The 17,753-nt window shown below is 31.0% G+C and overlaps 1 protein-coding gene across 1 annotated transcript in view; it reads left to right on the forward strand.

Annotated features, from left to right (window-relative positions):
• LOC106474442 (copper chaperone for superoxide dismutase-like) overlaps positions 1 to 12,889 on the forward strand; it is a 28,339-nt gene extending 15,450 nt beyond the window's left edge. The window contains exons 4-6 of the mRNA XM_013935134.2: positions 710 to 770; positions 6,946 to 7,127; positions 11,945 to 12,889. Coding sequence (XP_013790588.2) covers positions 710 to 770; positions 6,946 to 7,127; positions 11,945 to 12,092 — 391 coding nt within the window. The 3' untranslated portion in view covers positions 12,093 to 12,889. The remainder of the gene's footprint in view (positions 1 to 709; positions 771 to 6,945; positions 7,128 to 11,944) is intronic.
• Positions 12,890 to 17,753: the final 4,864 nt, after the last annotated feature.

The following is a 17,753-nucleotide window of genomic DNA, read 5'->3' on the forward strand; positions in this document are numbered from 1 at the left end:
GCTGACTTATTCCACAATCTGCTTGACCAACTATCCTTCCTGTAACAAAATCAGACGATTCGAGAGAACCTTGAGTTCTAGGCATGTTGTAGCACAAGATAATTAGTGTGGGGACCATTTTCATTTATATAGTGCTCTGTGAACACAAATTAGTTAGCATAAATCAGTTAAATGACGAAAAATTAGTTGTCTATTTACTTGTGACCACTCAGTGTATAGGTTATTTCTGCTGTGAATATTTTTATTGCAATGTTCATTTATATGTCTAATATACCTGTATAAAGGTTATTTCATGATGTTAGAAAAACACTTAGGTTCAAGAAGTCTTGATAGAAATGAATAAAAACCTTATAACCCAAGTGCTTTCGAAAGCACTCGGGTTATAGAGTTTTTATTCATTTGTATAAAGGTTATGTCATGTTTCAGGTTTGAAACTTGTTTAAGAAGCTTAAAATATACGGCATATAATATATAAAAATTAAACAAGCATGCTAACTCAGTATTTCCACATAAAATATTTTTGAAATATTTTAGATAGTCATTTGATAAAGTATGTGTTTTTATTATTCATATTTTTATGCTTGGCATGATTGTGGATTCTGTGGCAAAGTTGTGCTTAAAACCTATTACAGATTAACCTTTGTAGAAAAATGTTAATAAAGTTATGGTATATGTTTTACTGATACATATTTTCTTTTTTTGTAAATAGTGTTGGGGAACACTACAATCCAACAAACTCAAGTCATGGTGGGCCGGATGAAAGAGAAAGGGTATGTTAAGGTAGTTAATGTAATTGATTATTGTATATATATATATATATTGATGTACAGTTTTAACCCTCTCACTATGGGCAGGTCAAAGTGCACATCTCTTGACTTTTTTGAGAGTTAGATTCAAACTTTAATTAAACTACTTTATTATTATGGTATATAAATAAGCTTGGCATAAAAATTTAGTTATTAAATAAAATGTTGATTTTATATAGGTTTTAAGTTCTTAATTTTATAATGAAATATTTTAAAAAGTCCTCAATCTCATTCTAGTATGAGAATTGTGACATTTGCTCTCTAGGTATCCCATCTTCTCTAATTTATTTACCACCCCTCCAAGAAGTACAGAATTTAATGTAAATTACTTATTATAATATTGTTACCACCTAGAGAAAGCATAATTTTTATAGCCTTAAATTTTATTTGGTTAAAGAGCCATAAAGTAAAAAAGCAGACCCATCTTGCCATGCCCACCTAACATGTTATCTCTGTCAGAAATTGCCAATAGTTCTCTCTGACATTTATTACTATATTATGTATAACCAATAGAAAGCTAAAGTTTTAATCTATCAAATGACTTATTATGCTTTTTTTCTGTACAGAGAATTGTCTAATACGCTTCCTGTTCAAATTGATTCTCATGGGAAACACGTTGACAAACTTAGCTGAATTTTTAATGGCTCTTATTGCATAGTTAGAAAGCCAGAAAAAAAAAAATAATAATAGCTATCAAATATTGCCTGCTTTTTATGGGTTATTATTCTGTGTTCTTAGATGCATTATTTAGTTAAATAAAAAATTATTTATTACAGTACTACCATTAGTATAAAAAATAGGGTTAAGTTTCATTGACAGTCCACAGCAAAAAATGAAGATTCAGGTATTATTATATTTCATGTGTATTCTTTACTTGTTGTTATAAAAGGAACTAAAACTTAAAAATTAGGAATTATTACGTATGATTAGGTAAGATAATGAAAAAATAAAATAAATAAAGTTTCACAAGGTATGCTCGTGAGTAACCTGTACCTCATGTAAATCGATAGGGTAATATGAACCACACATTTGACAATTGATTTACAACTTGTGAGGTGGGATTATTAGTTAGACATGGATTAAAGGACAATAAAATTTAAGTAGAAACAGATGTATATTGTTATGAGACTTAAGCTATTTAGGATAAACAAATGTTGTTTCATGTTACAATTTGAAGTCATTCTGGAAAAAAAATGGTAATTTAGATTTATTTCATATTTTTTTATTGTGTTTAGAAGGTTGGTCAATTTGACCAACCTTGTATAGAGTTAGGATAGAGAAAATAACAGATGACAAAGAAAGTTTTACTGAAAAAAACATGTTTGAAACTTAAAGTGGTTTTAGAGATTACTTATATAAAATTTCACACTTTTCAGATGAAGAAAAGTATTTTTAATCTTAACATGAAAATTACTTTGCACTCTTAGAAATCAACACTTTGATTCCATATATTTTGGAGAAAATTTTAGTGAAAATACTTCATTAAAAATTCAGATGTTTTTTTTGTCTACAAAAGACTTAATGCTTACTGAAAGCTTGAGAAATTTCAGGAAGATACACAGAACATATTAAAAGCTACAGACTTCTAGTATTAAAACTATAAAGATGAATTTTAGGTCAAGAACTTGACTGAATCGACCAAGCCCATAATGAGAGAGTTAATACACATTATAAGCTTAGAAATAATGGTTGGCCATCAGATTGCTAGCTAAGCAGGAAATTGAATGTTTGATCAATACAACACATTCCCGGTGGGTCTGCAACAAGCTTACAGACATACAATGCTAACATCTGGGATTCATTTCTCTAAGGTGTACAGAGTGCAGAAAGCCCATTGTGTAGCCTTGCACTAAGGAAACAACAACAACATTCAATACAAATAATTTATCAGGATGGTCATACAAATTCAAATAGGCAGAAAACACCTTTTTCATCAAAAGCAGATATGATCAGATATTATTAAGAGTTTTTATATATATATATAAATATATATTTTTTTTTAACCCATCAGAGTGATGTTGTATCTGGAAGGAATAACACTTAGATTACGATAAATAAGAATATTAATGGTGTTTTGAATGTCATTCATGCATACTAGTAAAAGAGCATATGTAAAAAAGAAAACAAAACGTAGGCATTGGTAATATTGCTTAACAAGTGCTCTCAAATTCCAGTAGGAGAGGTAAGTTCACAATAAAATGTTAAACTTTGATTAATAAATGGTTCTTTTTTAAGCCAAAAAAATAAACATTATACTAAATAGAAACTATTTTAAAGTATATCCAAATTTTGTAGACTACAAATAACTAATTATCCTTCAAAACTACTTACTCTTTTTTTTTGTGTGTGGATTTTTGTATTTAACACCTTAACTACTACGATTTTTGGCATCTGTGACAAGTGCTGATGAGAGTTTCGGTGCAATATTGCTGTGTTTTCAATTTAAACAAAAGCAATAATAACAAGTCTAAAACCTGGAATCTTTACACATGGAGCAAGTGAATGCTAAATGTGCACATATGTGTCCTCGGAAGTGAACTTGTTAAACAGTAAAATGGAGGAAAACAAACTTAATCACTGAAGTTATGTTAGCCCTAAGATAACAGTTACAAATGTTTTAGTTCACAAATTTTACTTATGATTTTATTTGAGGAAACAGGAATACCAATGCAAAATTCTTCATCCTGTATGTTATATATGAAAGGTTGCAGTTTACTATGTGCTAATGATAGTATTTGTTTCCACCGGAAAACAAAAGTACCAATGCAAAATTCTTCATCCTGTATGTTACATATGAAAGGTTGCAGTTTAATAAGTGCTAATGATAGTATTTGTTTCTAGCAGTAATAACATATGTGCTGTTGGGTTGTCATACAAATAAATTTTAATTTTTCCTTTTGAAAAAAAACAAATGATTTAAAAAGATAACACAAAAATAAAACAACCCCAAAGGTCATAATGTTAGTTCTGTAACTTGATTAATAATGTTAAAGTAGGACAGGTATTAAAAATCATACTACCAAATGCCTCAGATAAGTATTTTTTTAAGTTGTTTAAGTGCTGTCTTGTAAAATACATGTTTGGTGGTCTGTAAAAAAAATTTCTTATAGTTTGTATTGAATATTAAAAAATTGTAATAAAACTTCTTGATCTTTGCTTACAACATATACTTCAACAGTTCCTTAAAAAAAAACTGATGGAGTTGTTTTTCTTTGTGTATGAATACATAGGTTTAATGCGTTTATATCATGACAACAATTTTGGAGCCTCACCATGTCAATAAAGTCCATATCTCCACATTCAGTCATGTTCTATATTAAACCGTGTATCTTGAAAATATCCCTGCAGCACAGTTTTCATTGCAAAAAGCTACATGTCATGTTCAAAGCACACCACTTATCTCTGATTGGTTCCCATTATCCTTCTAATGTGTGAGAATAATGATTTCCCAGAGACCATTTCAATAGTCTAATCACAAATAAATCCATAGGCACTACATCTGGTAATTTTACATGTATGTTTTCAAATAGAATAGCATGAATACCTCTTTATTTTAGCTGCTTGAGGTATGCAGCTGTTTAACATATATGTCATGGAACTAACTTGTGTCACTTTTCTAGATGGAATTCCTTTTTGATTAAGTTGTGTGCTGTTTCTTGGGGTATGACTTGTACCAGGTCTCTTTTTATATGGTCTTGGTACCACAAATTGATCCACATTTTTTTTGTTTTTCTTTGTACTTAAGTACAAAGAATAGCCTTCTCATGGAAATTCTGAATCCAAATTTTAGTGCATGACTATTTTGCTTTGGAAAGGGCTGTTGCATTTCTTCCTAAAAGTGATAAATTTTCAGTGGCATCACACTTCTACAAAACACAAAACAGTGTTAAAAGATAGTTCTGTTACATGACATTCCAACAAAATTACATGTCATGTGACTTGCCTGTTTGCCTTTTTAAAATTGTTGTTAATGTACTGAATCCTTTAAGATAGTTTCTTTACGAAAAAGTTTTACATGATTTTCTAAAACAAATTAAAGGCAGATCAACAGTGATTTAGATTAAAATTAATCTTCAAGAAGAAGACTGAATATCATAGAACCAATTCTGTACATAATTACTCATAAAAAATGTGGGTAGGGAGAAAGAAAAGGGGTTTAGAATTGCTCACATCTCACCTGTGAACTTAGTCTTGAGGGCCCACAGAACTTTGTTTCAAAAAGTATATTTTTCGGTCTTTGTGATTAATGCTACAGTATTGAGGAAAGTTGAAAATACATCCATAACACTGCACTTATATTGTAATTAATAGAGGAATTTCAAAGTTCTCTTGGTTTAGTTATGAATTTCTTTGTAATATCATAATTGTTTGGTGTGTAATGGCTATTCATCTAAAGAGTCTGTTAGAATGTTACGTTCTTCGAGAAGTAACTGGTGTGTCTTGCTATTCCATCGTATGCTTTCTTATGATTGTCAACAAATAAGAATATCCAACTTATACATGTTTTTTTATCCTTTCTCCTGGGTAACACTTGATATTGCGTATATACTTCAAATTATGTTGGGCACACACTTGATTTGAACTACACCAGTTATTTGAAGGTAGAACACACTCTAGAGAAGAAGTTTTAACCCTATTACCATGGTCCTCTTTTACTGTCATGTCATGAGGTTTTTAGTGAGTTACATTAAAAATTTAATTAAACTACTTTTTCATGTTATACCAATCAGAGTAGCATAAAATCATCACTAATAATCCATACTTTAATAGTTCATATATGTATAAAATTCTTAATTTTATAAGATTTTAATGTGACATTTTTTTGGCGTTTTTGATTAGATTTTGTATATCTGAGGCATTGGTTCATTTGTATGATCATTATGATTTACTACCATAAATGTTTTGTCTTTATAACATGTGCAATATAGGTTTAAATTCAACAGGACATAATTCTGTTTAATGCATTTCATAAAAATGCATCAGCTAATACAGAAGCTAATGGGGAACCCATAGCTATCTTCTCAACCTGATCATATCAGTTACTATTATATAGGAAATAAGATCACTCAGGACAAGTTTTACATCTTTTTTAACACTTGAAAATTTCTTCCCTGTTAAGGAGAGTGTTATACCTTTTCAGATGTTGTGTTGTGTATGAATTCAACAGTTTAAAATGTAATTTGAATATATAAGGAATTCTAAGGACCACCTAGGAGAAACAATAAGAGAACATGTCCAAATTGAACATTCTCTTCCATTAACAAGTATAGGGAAGCATGCAATGGAGGAGCATGATGTATCTGTAACTTCTTGGAAATCTAAAAATTTTCAGGCTCTTCAGATGAATAGACATTACACACAAAACAAACCATTTTGATATCACAAAGAAAAAAGCCACAACTGAACCAAGAAAACTGTGCAGTTCCTCTATTATTCAAGAAAGAATTAAGTATGTGTGTTTGCTCAACTTATTCTTATTTTTGTGTAATATAGCTTAATAGCTAATCAACAAGCAATACTTTCTTTACAATTTTACAAAATATTATCAGCCAAAAATGTTAAATAATTTTTTAAAAAGTCAATTTATCCTTAGTAACACCATTGGGGACCATGTGGACCTCTTTTTTTTAGAAACACATTTTTCAGAACTATTTATGGACTGAATTGATTGTGGATGCATGACTTTGTTGGCAACAGGGCCCTTAGTAACATATGATCACACAAAGAAATGTAAGCAAACGTGCCATCAAAATCTGGAGTTAATTACTGCTGGGATCTGCTATGTATTTTTACATAGAAGGTTAGTGATTTTACCCAACTTCTTTGGTCATTTTCTTACATAGTGTTGTAACAAGAAAAACCATAATCATTCTGTATGATGTAATATGTGGTATACGTTTTTCACATAAAAAGTGAAAAGCATTTGCAGATATTTTAACTTAATTATAAGCTTTGTGTTTCACTTCTTAAATTATAATTCTTCACAGGATATGTCTTTCAAATTTACTTTAGATTTCTTTTATATCTCTAGACATTTAAAATTTCATAATATATGAAATTTTTAATGTATGTTTTTAAGCAGGATAGTATAAATGTAGGCATTAGGTACTTTTTAGCTTTTTTTCTTCTTTCATTGCAGCACTATGGAGACTTGGGAAATGTGACAGCAGATGATCATGGGAGAGCTGTGTTTAGAAAGGAAGACAGGGTTATCAAAGTATGGGACATAATTGGTCGTTCATTAGTTGTTACTGAGAAACCAGATGATTTAGGACAAGGATCCACTAATTCCTCTAAACTTGATGGAAACTCTGGAAAAAGGTTAATTATCTAACTAGTTATTATATTAACTTAGAATTTGATACTCAGTCACAAAATACAAAAAAGAAACATCTAAAACAAAGAATGAATTAAATTAAGTTGGAAATATAACTAAATTATTCTGATAGTAACCTTTCTATCCAGAATAGGTTATTATACCATGATTGTAGAAAGTCCACATCAGTCTCATTGTTCGTTATATTAATTAGCTATACCCATTACACAGTTGCTGCTATTTTTATTTTTATATTAGGTAGCTTGTCCTGATTGGATGTGAATATTGCCTAATTGCATGTAGTTTCTTGTGATGAGTTACTGGTATTTTGATTCATTATATACAATATATACATGACAAGTCTAGAAGTGATTTTTTATTTGCTCATTATTTATGATATAATTTGTTCAACATGATAAATTAAACTGTTTTGTTAGCTCTCTCATTAGTCTTGTCTTGTTTAATGGTAAAACATTGGGTTTAATCTCAATGGTGAACCTACTAACAATCTTGCATTATGTAACCTACATCTTCATCAGTTTTATTTAGTTAAGAGTTTTGTTCCAGATTTACTGCAACAAATATTGAGAAGATAGAGCTTTAAAAATTTTTACCCTGATTTGTTTTAATTTGTTATATTTATGAAAGGGTTAACTTATTTTATCCCATCTTCTTATAAGCCAACAGGTTTTGCCACCCAACCACAATTGAACAGATCTTGGGCATTATATTGAATAAAAGGAAGTACTTATATTTTAGTTCTAAGAAAGAAAGCCACTCATTACACCAGTTAAAAGCAAGTAATGCTGTTTTATTTTTAAGATATTTAGTCCAGGGAAAACGTTTCAACATCTTTGTGTAGTTGTGGTTATGATTAAACAAAGTTATATCATTATCAGTGCTGTTCAGAACCTTTTCTGGCAAGCACTTGAAGCAATAAAACATGCATTTCCTTTTTTTAATCTTAAATATTCTTTATTATATAATATATAATCATGTTTTTTACCTTATTATGGTTTGCACATGTTACAAAGTCATGGAATTTAGTAAATCAAGTTTTAATACGATAAATTCTGGAAAATTGGTATTTTTATCACGAGGTTTTTGAAAACCTAACCCCATTGCTTCCATATCCCCAATTTTTACAGTTGACAAATTGTGCTGTTATGTTTATCTCACTTTTGCAAAAAAATGATTTCTAGAAAATATGACTTGTGAAATGGGTAAGTATGCTGACTTTGGAACACTAATCAGTAATGGGCTTTGAACTATATACTTCCATTTGTTCATGAATAGGTGGCACATAACTATTGTTGAAATGATATTCTTCATATAAAATAAGCTCAAGACTCATTTAGAAGAAATCTAAGATCATAAAATTGTTCCTAGGATAAAGAATGTGGAAGTTTCAGAATATTCCTATTTCATTGTCAGCATGAACACTTCTAAATAATTAATGTTTCTAGTCTAACTTCTTTATAGGTTATTGCCTGAAATGTGTTAATAAAAAAGTGAGAAATGTAAATCTAGACATCAACAGTTTAATAGAATGACAGTTATAAACCTAATTGCCTTGCATAAAGTGGTCAAATATTTGCAATTAAAGATAGCCTATCAGCTTTTAGTTGATTTGGTTATCCGTTATTTATGCAGTGATTGATGTAAGCTGGAGTAATTTGAGTGACATTTTGGGCCCCAATACTAAATATTTCAGGGACAATCTTTTGTTATTAGTCTATGTTTTAAGGTGCATTATTTAATTAGATAAAAAAATATTTAGTGTAGTAGTACCATTAGTATAAAAAAAAGTAGGCTTAAGTTTCATCAACAATCAACAGCAAAAAAAAGAAGACCCAGGTGGGTACTATATTTCTTGTTATTCATGTGTATTTATTTACTAAAATGTAAAGAACAGAAATGCATTAGGTTATACTAAATAAGATAATAAAAATAATAAAATTTCTTCATGAAGCATGCTTGGAAGCAGCTCGTGCGTTACGTAATTTGATACAGTAATGTGAACTGCACATTCACTGATTGCTTTACATCTTGTGTGATTGGATTATTAGTTAGCAGTGCAAAGGGTAATAAAACAATAAAATTAAGTATAAATAAATGTATACTATTACAAGTTTGAAGCTATTTAGGATAAACAAATGTGGTTTTCTGATACAACTTACAGTCATTTCAGAAAGAAGAAAGGGTAATTTAGATTTATTTCATATTTTTTTATGGTGATTACTAGGTTAGTCAATTTGATCGATCCTGTATAGAATTAGGGTTGATAAAATATAGTTTTACTGAGAAAAAAAAATGTTTGAAATTTATATAGGAAGTTTTAAAGATTAAACAATTGAAATTTGCGATTTTTCAGATGAAGAAATATATTTTTAATCTTAACATGAAAATCACTTTGTACTCGGAGAAGTTAACACTTTGACTCCATATATTCATGGAGAAATTTTTGTTAAAAAAAATATACTTTATTAAAAATTATAATTTTTTATCTTCTGGACTTATAATGTGTACTGAACATTTGTGAAATTTTGTGAATATACACAAAACATATTAGAAGTTATAGTATGGACTTAGGCAGTTTGACTAAGTCTGTAGCAAGAGAATTAAAGAATACTTGGAATGTTTATTCACCTTACTAGTGAGTACTTCCACACACTGCAATTGTTGCACCTCACCAACAATAGTGGCTCCAGCACTAAAAATGTGAGGGGGCTAAACAAGACATCTTACACTCGTATGTAATTTTAAAAGGACTTGTTATTCCCCCCAAATTTTAGCATGCCTTACAGAAGCCAATGTTGGGTTTCAAAAAGTACTTTGTATTGAGTTTCAAAACCCCCAAAGTATTCAGAAGTTGACTTCTAGCATAGAAGAAAGAAAACAACTTCCAGTTTTGGTAGTGTGTTTGCAAACTTGTTTTTTGTTGTACACGTTGCATTTTCTCTATGTGTGTATGATTAAATGGGGGGGGGGATCTGGCACTGGACTGAAAGTGGTTACTGACACCTAATACTTACAGATATAAGGCATAACATTCAGTGTACCATTCCTAATGACATACAGATCAGCCCATCCATAGAAGCAGATGATCATTAATGAGTCATCCTTGAACTTGTAATTATTAATGTGGCATTCTAGTTAGCCCCACAAGTACATCAACCATCATTCAATTCAAAATAGAAATAAAATAGGGAAGTGTAATGCTAATTCCACAGTTATAATTTAGGAACTTGCAGTATATCTGTGTGTGTGTGTATTCACACACACCAATCTATTTTTTTATTCCTTATTTATTTTGTTCAGTATAAATATAGTTCCAGACTATAAACGTATGCATCTGTAAGTATCAATCCATCATTCTACACGTAGTGTATGATAATAAAGGTACATTGTTGGGCTCATTCCAGTATTATGTACGTGCATTGACTCATGGAAAAATTATCTGTATCCATTCCATTCTATTGTTATATGTATTACATTTAGTAGAAATTGATAATTAGGTTATTACTAAGCTCTTCTGAGTCTGACCAGTAAAAATCAGTTTCATATAAATTCCAATTGCGATATTTTTACATCTTAGAGTTACAAAAACAGAGGCAAGATGCATGATACCAACATGTTTTAAGTTATGACACTGTTAAGTTGTTATCATGTAGATTTATAGTTTGTTGGTAGAGCAATGCAGAGTTCAGTTAAGTAGTTGGTGTTAGAGTAGCACTTATAGACTATTAATAATGTTATTGAATTTAATAAAAAAGTTTCTTTATATCTACATGTGTATATATAATAGATATAAAGATGATGATTTTTTTCTCCTCTGTTTTGTCTCTTTAGTAACATGGAATTTTTCATTTAATGAAATTGCAGAATGTGCATGAAAGATTAGGTCAAAATATTTAAACTGATAAAATGAGACAACTTCTAAAGCAAAACACTTGTTCTACCATGGCTTTCAAAGCCAGCAGAATATTTAGTCACAAAGTAAAAATTATAAAAATAAACAAATTAAATTATTATCCTGATATTACAATGAAATACCTCAGTTTTTAAAGTGTTTTAAGATTGTCAAATTGATAACCACAGCTCTACTAAGATTATTATAAATAACTTTGAACTTTATTACTCATAGTATAAATACACACTAAATGTAAATTTAATTTTTCTGTCTCAGAAATCTGCCATAAGATTTTTGTAAGAAAAGTATGTGTTAAAGTTGTCATGAAAATTCAAATTGCATATGCCTGCCATGAAGTATTGGCCTGTAATAAAACCCTCAGCTTGTTGATCACAACTTTCATTTTGAGTTTTGTTTCATTAAAGGTTCTGTTTATATTTCTACCAAGATCTATTTATAAAAGATACATTGTGCAAAATAGGATAGTATACTAAACAATTTTGTTTTGCTCTAATTCCTTGAAATTATTTTGAACTAAGAGAAACTTTAAAAGACATCTTGCAGTTTTACTTCCTCGACACACTAGTTTATAGCATTGACGTGACATCAGACAAATGTGAAGGGGTATTGTCTTGCAAAGTTAAAATATTATTAATCTTTTGGTACTCAAGCCAGTATTTTATTTCTAAATACATTATAGAAAGCCATAAGAGATAAATTAACAGGCCTGAAAGGATGTGATATATGTTAAAAGATACAGTGGCCATAATAACCATCATGAACTCTTAGTCTTAACAGTTATCAACCCCCATTCAATGTTTAAAGTTATGTGAAGGTCCAATAAAATGCACTGTAGGTGTATCTGTAATTGAAGAAATTATCATTGCTTTTTCTTTTTTTTTATTCCAGGCTTTCCTGTGGAATTATTGCACGATCAGCTGGACTGTTTGAAAACCCAAAAAAGATTTGTCTCTGTGATGGAATTAGCGTTTGGAATGAAAGAGATTACCCGGTGGCTGGAGAAAGTAGAAATCAAAAAGACAAAATAGAAATATAAATAACTTTATCTTTTTCTGGGATGTTCCTGGTCACAAAGCAAAGATTTGATCCCCCATTGCAACTTCACATGTAAATTGTGAATAATATATTTTGAAATTAAATAGTAGATAATGAGAAATAAAAATAACCAAGTACATTTGAAAACATTGAGTGATGTGCTGTATTGCCACATTCATTTATTGAGATAATATTTGTCAGTCTTATAGTTATAGAAACAATTTTGTTAGCTTTGGTGGAAATAGTATAATTTACTAATATATAATGACACATTAATTTAAATGATAAATATGGGTTTTCACAACACACACTTCATATTTTGTTTTATTAGCCAAATTTTTAAGTATTCATTCAATACATTGTTTTGCCAGATAAGTTATTAATTCATTGTTATATAGACAGTTAGTGAATTCTGTTTTTCTTTTATTGCTTGTAACGGAACATTAATCAAGTGAAAATAATATACAAAGTTGCAATATCTTCCCCAAAGAAAGACTTTTGTAAATATTACTGTCTGCTTTCTTTGAGACATATCTCTAGATACTATGAAATGAAACTGAATATTTAAAACCTAATTATTATGGACTGTAGTGGTATGAGTGTATCTTTTTCTTTTTGAAATAAAAAAAAACAGAGTTTATTCAATATGAAAAATATTTTCAATATAACTAGAATTAATAAAATTTACAGCCAATCATGATGTTTAAAGGATCAAAACCTGAGCAACTTAACATATTTAGATGACAAACCAATGTAGCTATGTGTTGCTTTAAGAATAAAGTTGTTTTCAAAGTATAATTTATACTTGGGCTCAAGCTATAGGTAAAAACCTAAATCCGTTCGGCTCGATTTCTGTATCGATAGTTTGTTACATTATTTTCTTTTTTCTAGTGATTTTTATACAATTTCTTATTGTTGGAAGCAAACAAAGACAAGTTCATTAGAAAATCATTTGTTAACTCATTAACAAATTTCATTAGAAATCATGGTTTGGTTATTTTGATTTTTTTTATGGAGTTTTCCTTATCATTTGTCTCTGAACCTTAAAATACTCGTTAATCAACTTTAAAAGACTGTAAAAACTTGATGAAGCCATTTTCTCTGCTTAGATGATACCTGAAGTAGACCTCACAACTGTCGTTTAGTGTGCTTTAAGAAACTTCTTATATCTTTCTTTAAAGCAATCTTAAACCTACTGCTTGTATGTACTTGTATTGTTCTTGATGGACCTAGCCTTCCTTTTCTTGATTGTTAGTTATTTAATTGTTAAATATGAGAAAAAAAAAGGTTTTGTTTCTTGTAAAACCATTTTTCATTCTTAAAACTTTTTTGGTTAAGTTAGGCTTACTTTATACTTTGTATACAAGTTCTCTCATATCTCTTATATTACATAATTAATAACTTCCTAAGTTGTTGCTGAGAACAAGGATTTGTTTTTTGAGATCTAATGTGTTTTTGTGTTCCTTTTCTTTTGTAACACCTTAGTATGAACTTTATTAAGATGGATAGGCTATCACTGTATTTAACTATTAAAAAAATATGCCTTAATAATTTTACAAAGAAATTCAGGCAAGTAATCGCCTAAAATTGCTGGACTTAAGGGATAGGTGGTGCAATGCCTTCAGTGTTTGATGATGTTGAGCACTTGAGAAAGGAGCAACTCCTTGACAGAGGCACAGTCACAGCTGGCATTAGCAACAAGTTAATCAAGGGTTTAGGACGTGAACCTAGGTAGCACCACATGGTTATCAAAGACATTTTGTATATGACTGAAGCTGGAGAGGAAAAAAATCACCCTTTGCCTAGAACATGCTCCCAAGATGATAACATATCAAAAGCTTTGTAATCAACTCGTTGCTCCACTGCAGCAAACACCACCAAGTATCATGGTACTAATTTTCAGTGGGTAAACAAGTCTTCCCAGATCCTCTTACAATAGTTGTACCATTATAACAGCATAGAGGTCTATGCATTAATTGTGGGTTATTTGGACACTGGAAACCATGCAACAGGAGAGAGATAAGTTTTCTCCCAGTCAATTGTCAGACAGCAACAGTAGGACCGAAGACAAGAAATGGCTGTAACTGCTGTTTTGTCTAATTTAAATGAATGAAGCATGTGGGTGAAACAGTCTGCTTATGTCAAAAGTATGGTGGACAGCTAAGTTCACAGTAGATTAAACATATCTTATTACATGTCTTTAATAATACCAGACACAAAATTGAGTTTTTGGTTGGCACTGGTGATATCTGAAGTTTGTTGTAAATGAGGTTCTCTGGTTAAAGCCACTATTTCGGCCAGTCAGCTTTGACTTTGGTCACTAATGGAGATAAGCTTTAGGTAAACAGAGATACACAACTTTTCTCTGTAAACTATTGGTGCTGTCTTATGAATGATGAAGGCCATCATCTCTGATCTTGGTTTGAACATTGGTATCTTATGTATGAGCCTGCTGTATAAGATGTGACCCAGCATAGCCTGTGGTTAAGGTGAGCTGCAACTAGGCAGTTAGTTAATTCCATCCCATACTGGGATCCAGTGCTAAACACTGGTTGGATTGGTACAAGTGAAGGAAAATGGTGACAAATTCCCCTGGATGGGATGCCAGCATCTTTGCAGTAAAACCACCCAAAGCTGGTGCCATGTTTAAATAGAGTGGATGTTGAAGGGCAAAAGGAATACTTGGTTATTTCCAATATTAATTGTTAAACATATGGTAAACAAAGGATCTTTGTGAATTTTAAGAAAGTGTTGATTCATTATCATATCTGTGAGTGTTGAGTGGATCATGTAAAATTAACACACTAGCTTTGACATCTAGCAACTGCCAAACACAGATGTATGGTAAAACCAAACTGAAGACTACTTTTGGCATTTTCATTGACTACTATGAGTTTTGTGTTAAGCCATTTGCTTCATGTTATGCATCTCCTACATTTGAGTAGCAAATAAACTTTACATTAGAAGACTGTTTGGGTGATATGTTGGTGTTAAAGTGTATATTTCAGTTTAGTGCAGAGTTCCCAGGTTTGAAATTGAAAACAGGAAAGACTAACAAGAACAAACACTGTGGCCATTGATCTTACAAAGACTGCAAGGGTTAAGAATTGGCTTCAGCATGTGATTAAGAAAGAGGAAGTTTGCAGCTTTTCTAGTCTTTGCATCTTATTATCAAAATTCTCTGGCAAACCATTTCCTGCTCTAACTGAAATTGCTTTGAATTTTAGATGGATTAAAGTCTGTAACTACACATTTCAGGCTCCATTGTTAACTCATCCCAGGCACAAATGCTGTTAATATTGAAGTCAAAACACTAGTGTCACAAGAGTGGGAAGGTAGGTAGCATGTAATTGTGAATGTTATTCATCTACTGATGGCTGATACTGTATGAGGAACATAAAAATTGCCTTTTATTTTAGTATTTTTTGGTCACTACCAGCTCTACTTGTATTATATTAAAATTATTATTAGGGTGGACCAAGTGCATCACTAACCAGTTTTAGGAGTTTAAAAAATACCAAACCTATAATTATGTATTTGAGTTCAACTTTGTTTTGTTATACATCACCATTCAAGGAAATGCTTATTTGCCCCTGAAGAAGAATGGTGTCCACCTTTGGAAATTGCTCGGGTTACAGGGTTTTTATCATTTTATATCAAAAATTCTTGAACCTACCTTTTTTTCTGACATCATCAAGGAAATGCATGATAATGCAGTGAGAGCTTGTCTGTTTGTTGAATATTAAGACCCTAGACTTCATGTAACTGTAAAAATCATTGAGACAGTAGTGGAAAACCATGCGCATGGTACTGATTGCACTTATGGACACAATGTATGGCAATACAGGAGCTTTAGAATGAGCAGCAGAAAGACCCAGATCTAGATTGGCATTGCTTACTCTACAACATAGTGAAGCATGACCTTCTCAGGCTAGTCTGTGTAGTATGTATTCAAATACAGTTGTATTTATTCATTACAGAGAATGGCTTGAGATATAGCTGGAAGCTGATAATGATAATTGGTGTGTAATGGTTATTATCAGTTACTTTGCCAATTGAGCTAAAGCTTTTGGATAGGATGATTCACAACACCTGGAAGAATCCACATGGAACCATGTACAAACTTAACAGTCATTTGTTTCCACAGTTGTACAGAGTGTTAGGTGTGTGATAAAATGAACTTCACAAGATCGTTCCTCAGTCTATTGATTTGACTAAAAGAGATAGAAACATACTCATAAACATGTGCTTTTGAAATTTATGAATCCAGGCCAAACTCACTGGGATGAACATTTGTAATACGTCATGATAGAATAAGATGGAAAAGAGCAACAGTCACCTTGCTTTTCATCACATGGTCATATATGAAGTGAAATTCCATGTAGTTGATGTTGTGATAAGATAGGTCCCATGATTTACTAGGTGAGATGGAGATTAGGCTAACGTCTGAAAATCACGAGCAAATGTAATTTATATTTAAATTCAAGAATGACTCATAGCTCACAATTCCACCTACTCCTTAAAAGTGTTTATAATGAGGGTAAAAGAAATAGATTAATTCAATTACAAATAATTAAACTTAGTGAATGTCTATTAAAAATAGTAGAATTGGATAGTACAAGTTTAACTGTATGGGTAATTAATGATAGCTAAATTTGCTAAATGTGAAGACTTCAATGCTGAGAGGCCATTGACTGTTTAGTCTACTGTTCATTCTTGTCATTAACTTACAGAAAATAAATCTAAAGACCGTTTTACAAGAAACAGAAAAGTACATGATAACTTCCTCTCTTATGCACTTTGTTTTGGAAATTATATCTGACACAAAATCATATACAGTTTTCATGAGTATTTCTTCTTACTATTTGTTTATGTTAACACTAGTTAGTATAAGTGATGTTCAGCATTATATAACCAATAACTAGTAATTCAACAGATATATTTATAAATAGATGAATTAAAACAATAACTTGTATAATAAACTACATCATGCAAAAGGATAATGAGGTTTGTTTAAATATGTATATTTATAGGTTATTAATTGTTTTTCAAATTTAGCATGTTTATTGTAGAGGATTACGTTAATCTTACCTAGGGTTTGCAAGTTTATGTAGCAATGGTTCCTTATGTAATAGGTTTTTATGAAAAATGACCCAAATTCTGCAAAGCAAAAAGTTAGTTTTGATTGATCAGGAAAGATGTTTACAGTTGAAGTAATGCTAGGTTTATGGATTTTTTTTTGTTGGTATTTTCTTTTGGAAAGAATATATGAGTTGTTCAAAACCAGTTAACTAAAACTGAGGTGACTTGAGGTCATGGAGGTGTCACAACTTGTGGACAGTAGATCGTGGCCCAGATACAAGGTCACAGGAGAATGTACCAAGAGGTCAGGTCACTTGATAATGTATTTAATGGTTATGGACAGGCTCCATGGGGTTAGGCTATGTGTCAGGATACCAGTTAGAGCCCCTGTACTAACCTCAAGGCACCAAGCAGCCTGGCTGGCATTTCCCCAGGAACATATCAGCTGAACCCTTCAGCAGTAGACCCCCCTATACTGATCACAGATAAGAGTATGTTCTGTATATCAAATGGTTGACATGGGAGGGTCTGGAGACATGAAGGAGAGAAGTATTCAGCATGTAACTCAATCCTGACAGCA

This window comes from Limulus polyphemus, unplaced genomic scaffold, assembly GCF_000517525.1.
Source record: "Limulus polyphemus unplaced genomic scaffold, Limulus_polyphemus-2.1.2 Scaffold7229, whole genome shotgun sequence".
NCBI lineage: Eukaryota > Metazoa > Arthropoda > Merostomata > Xiphosura > Limulidae > Limulus > Limulus polyphemus.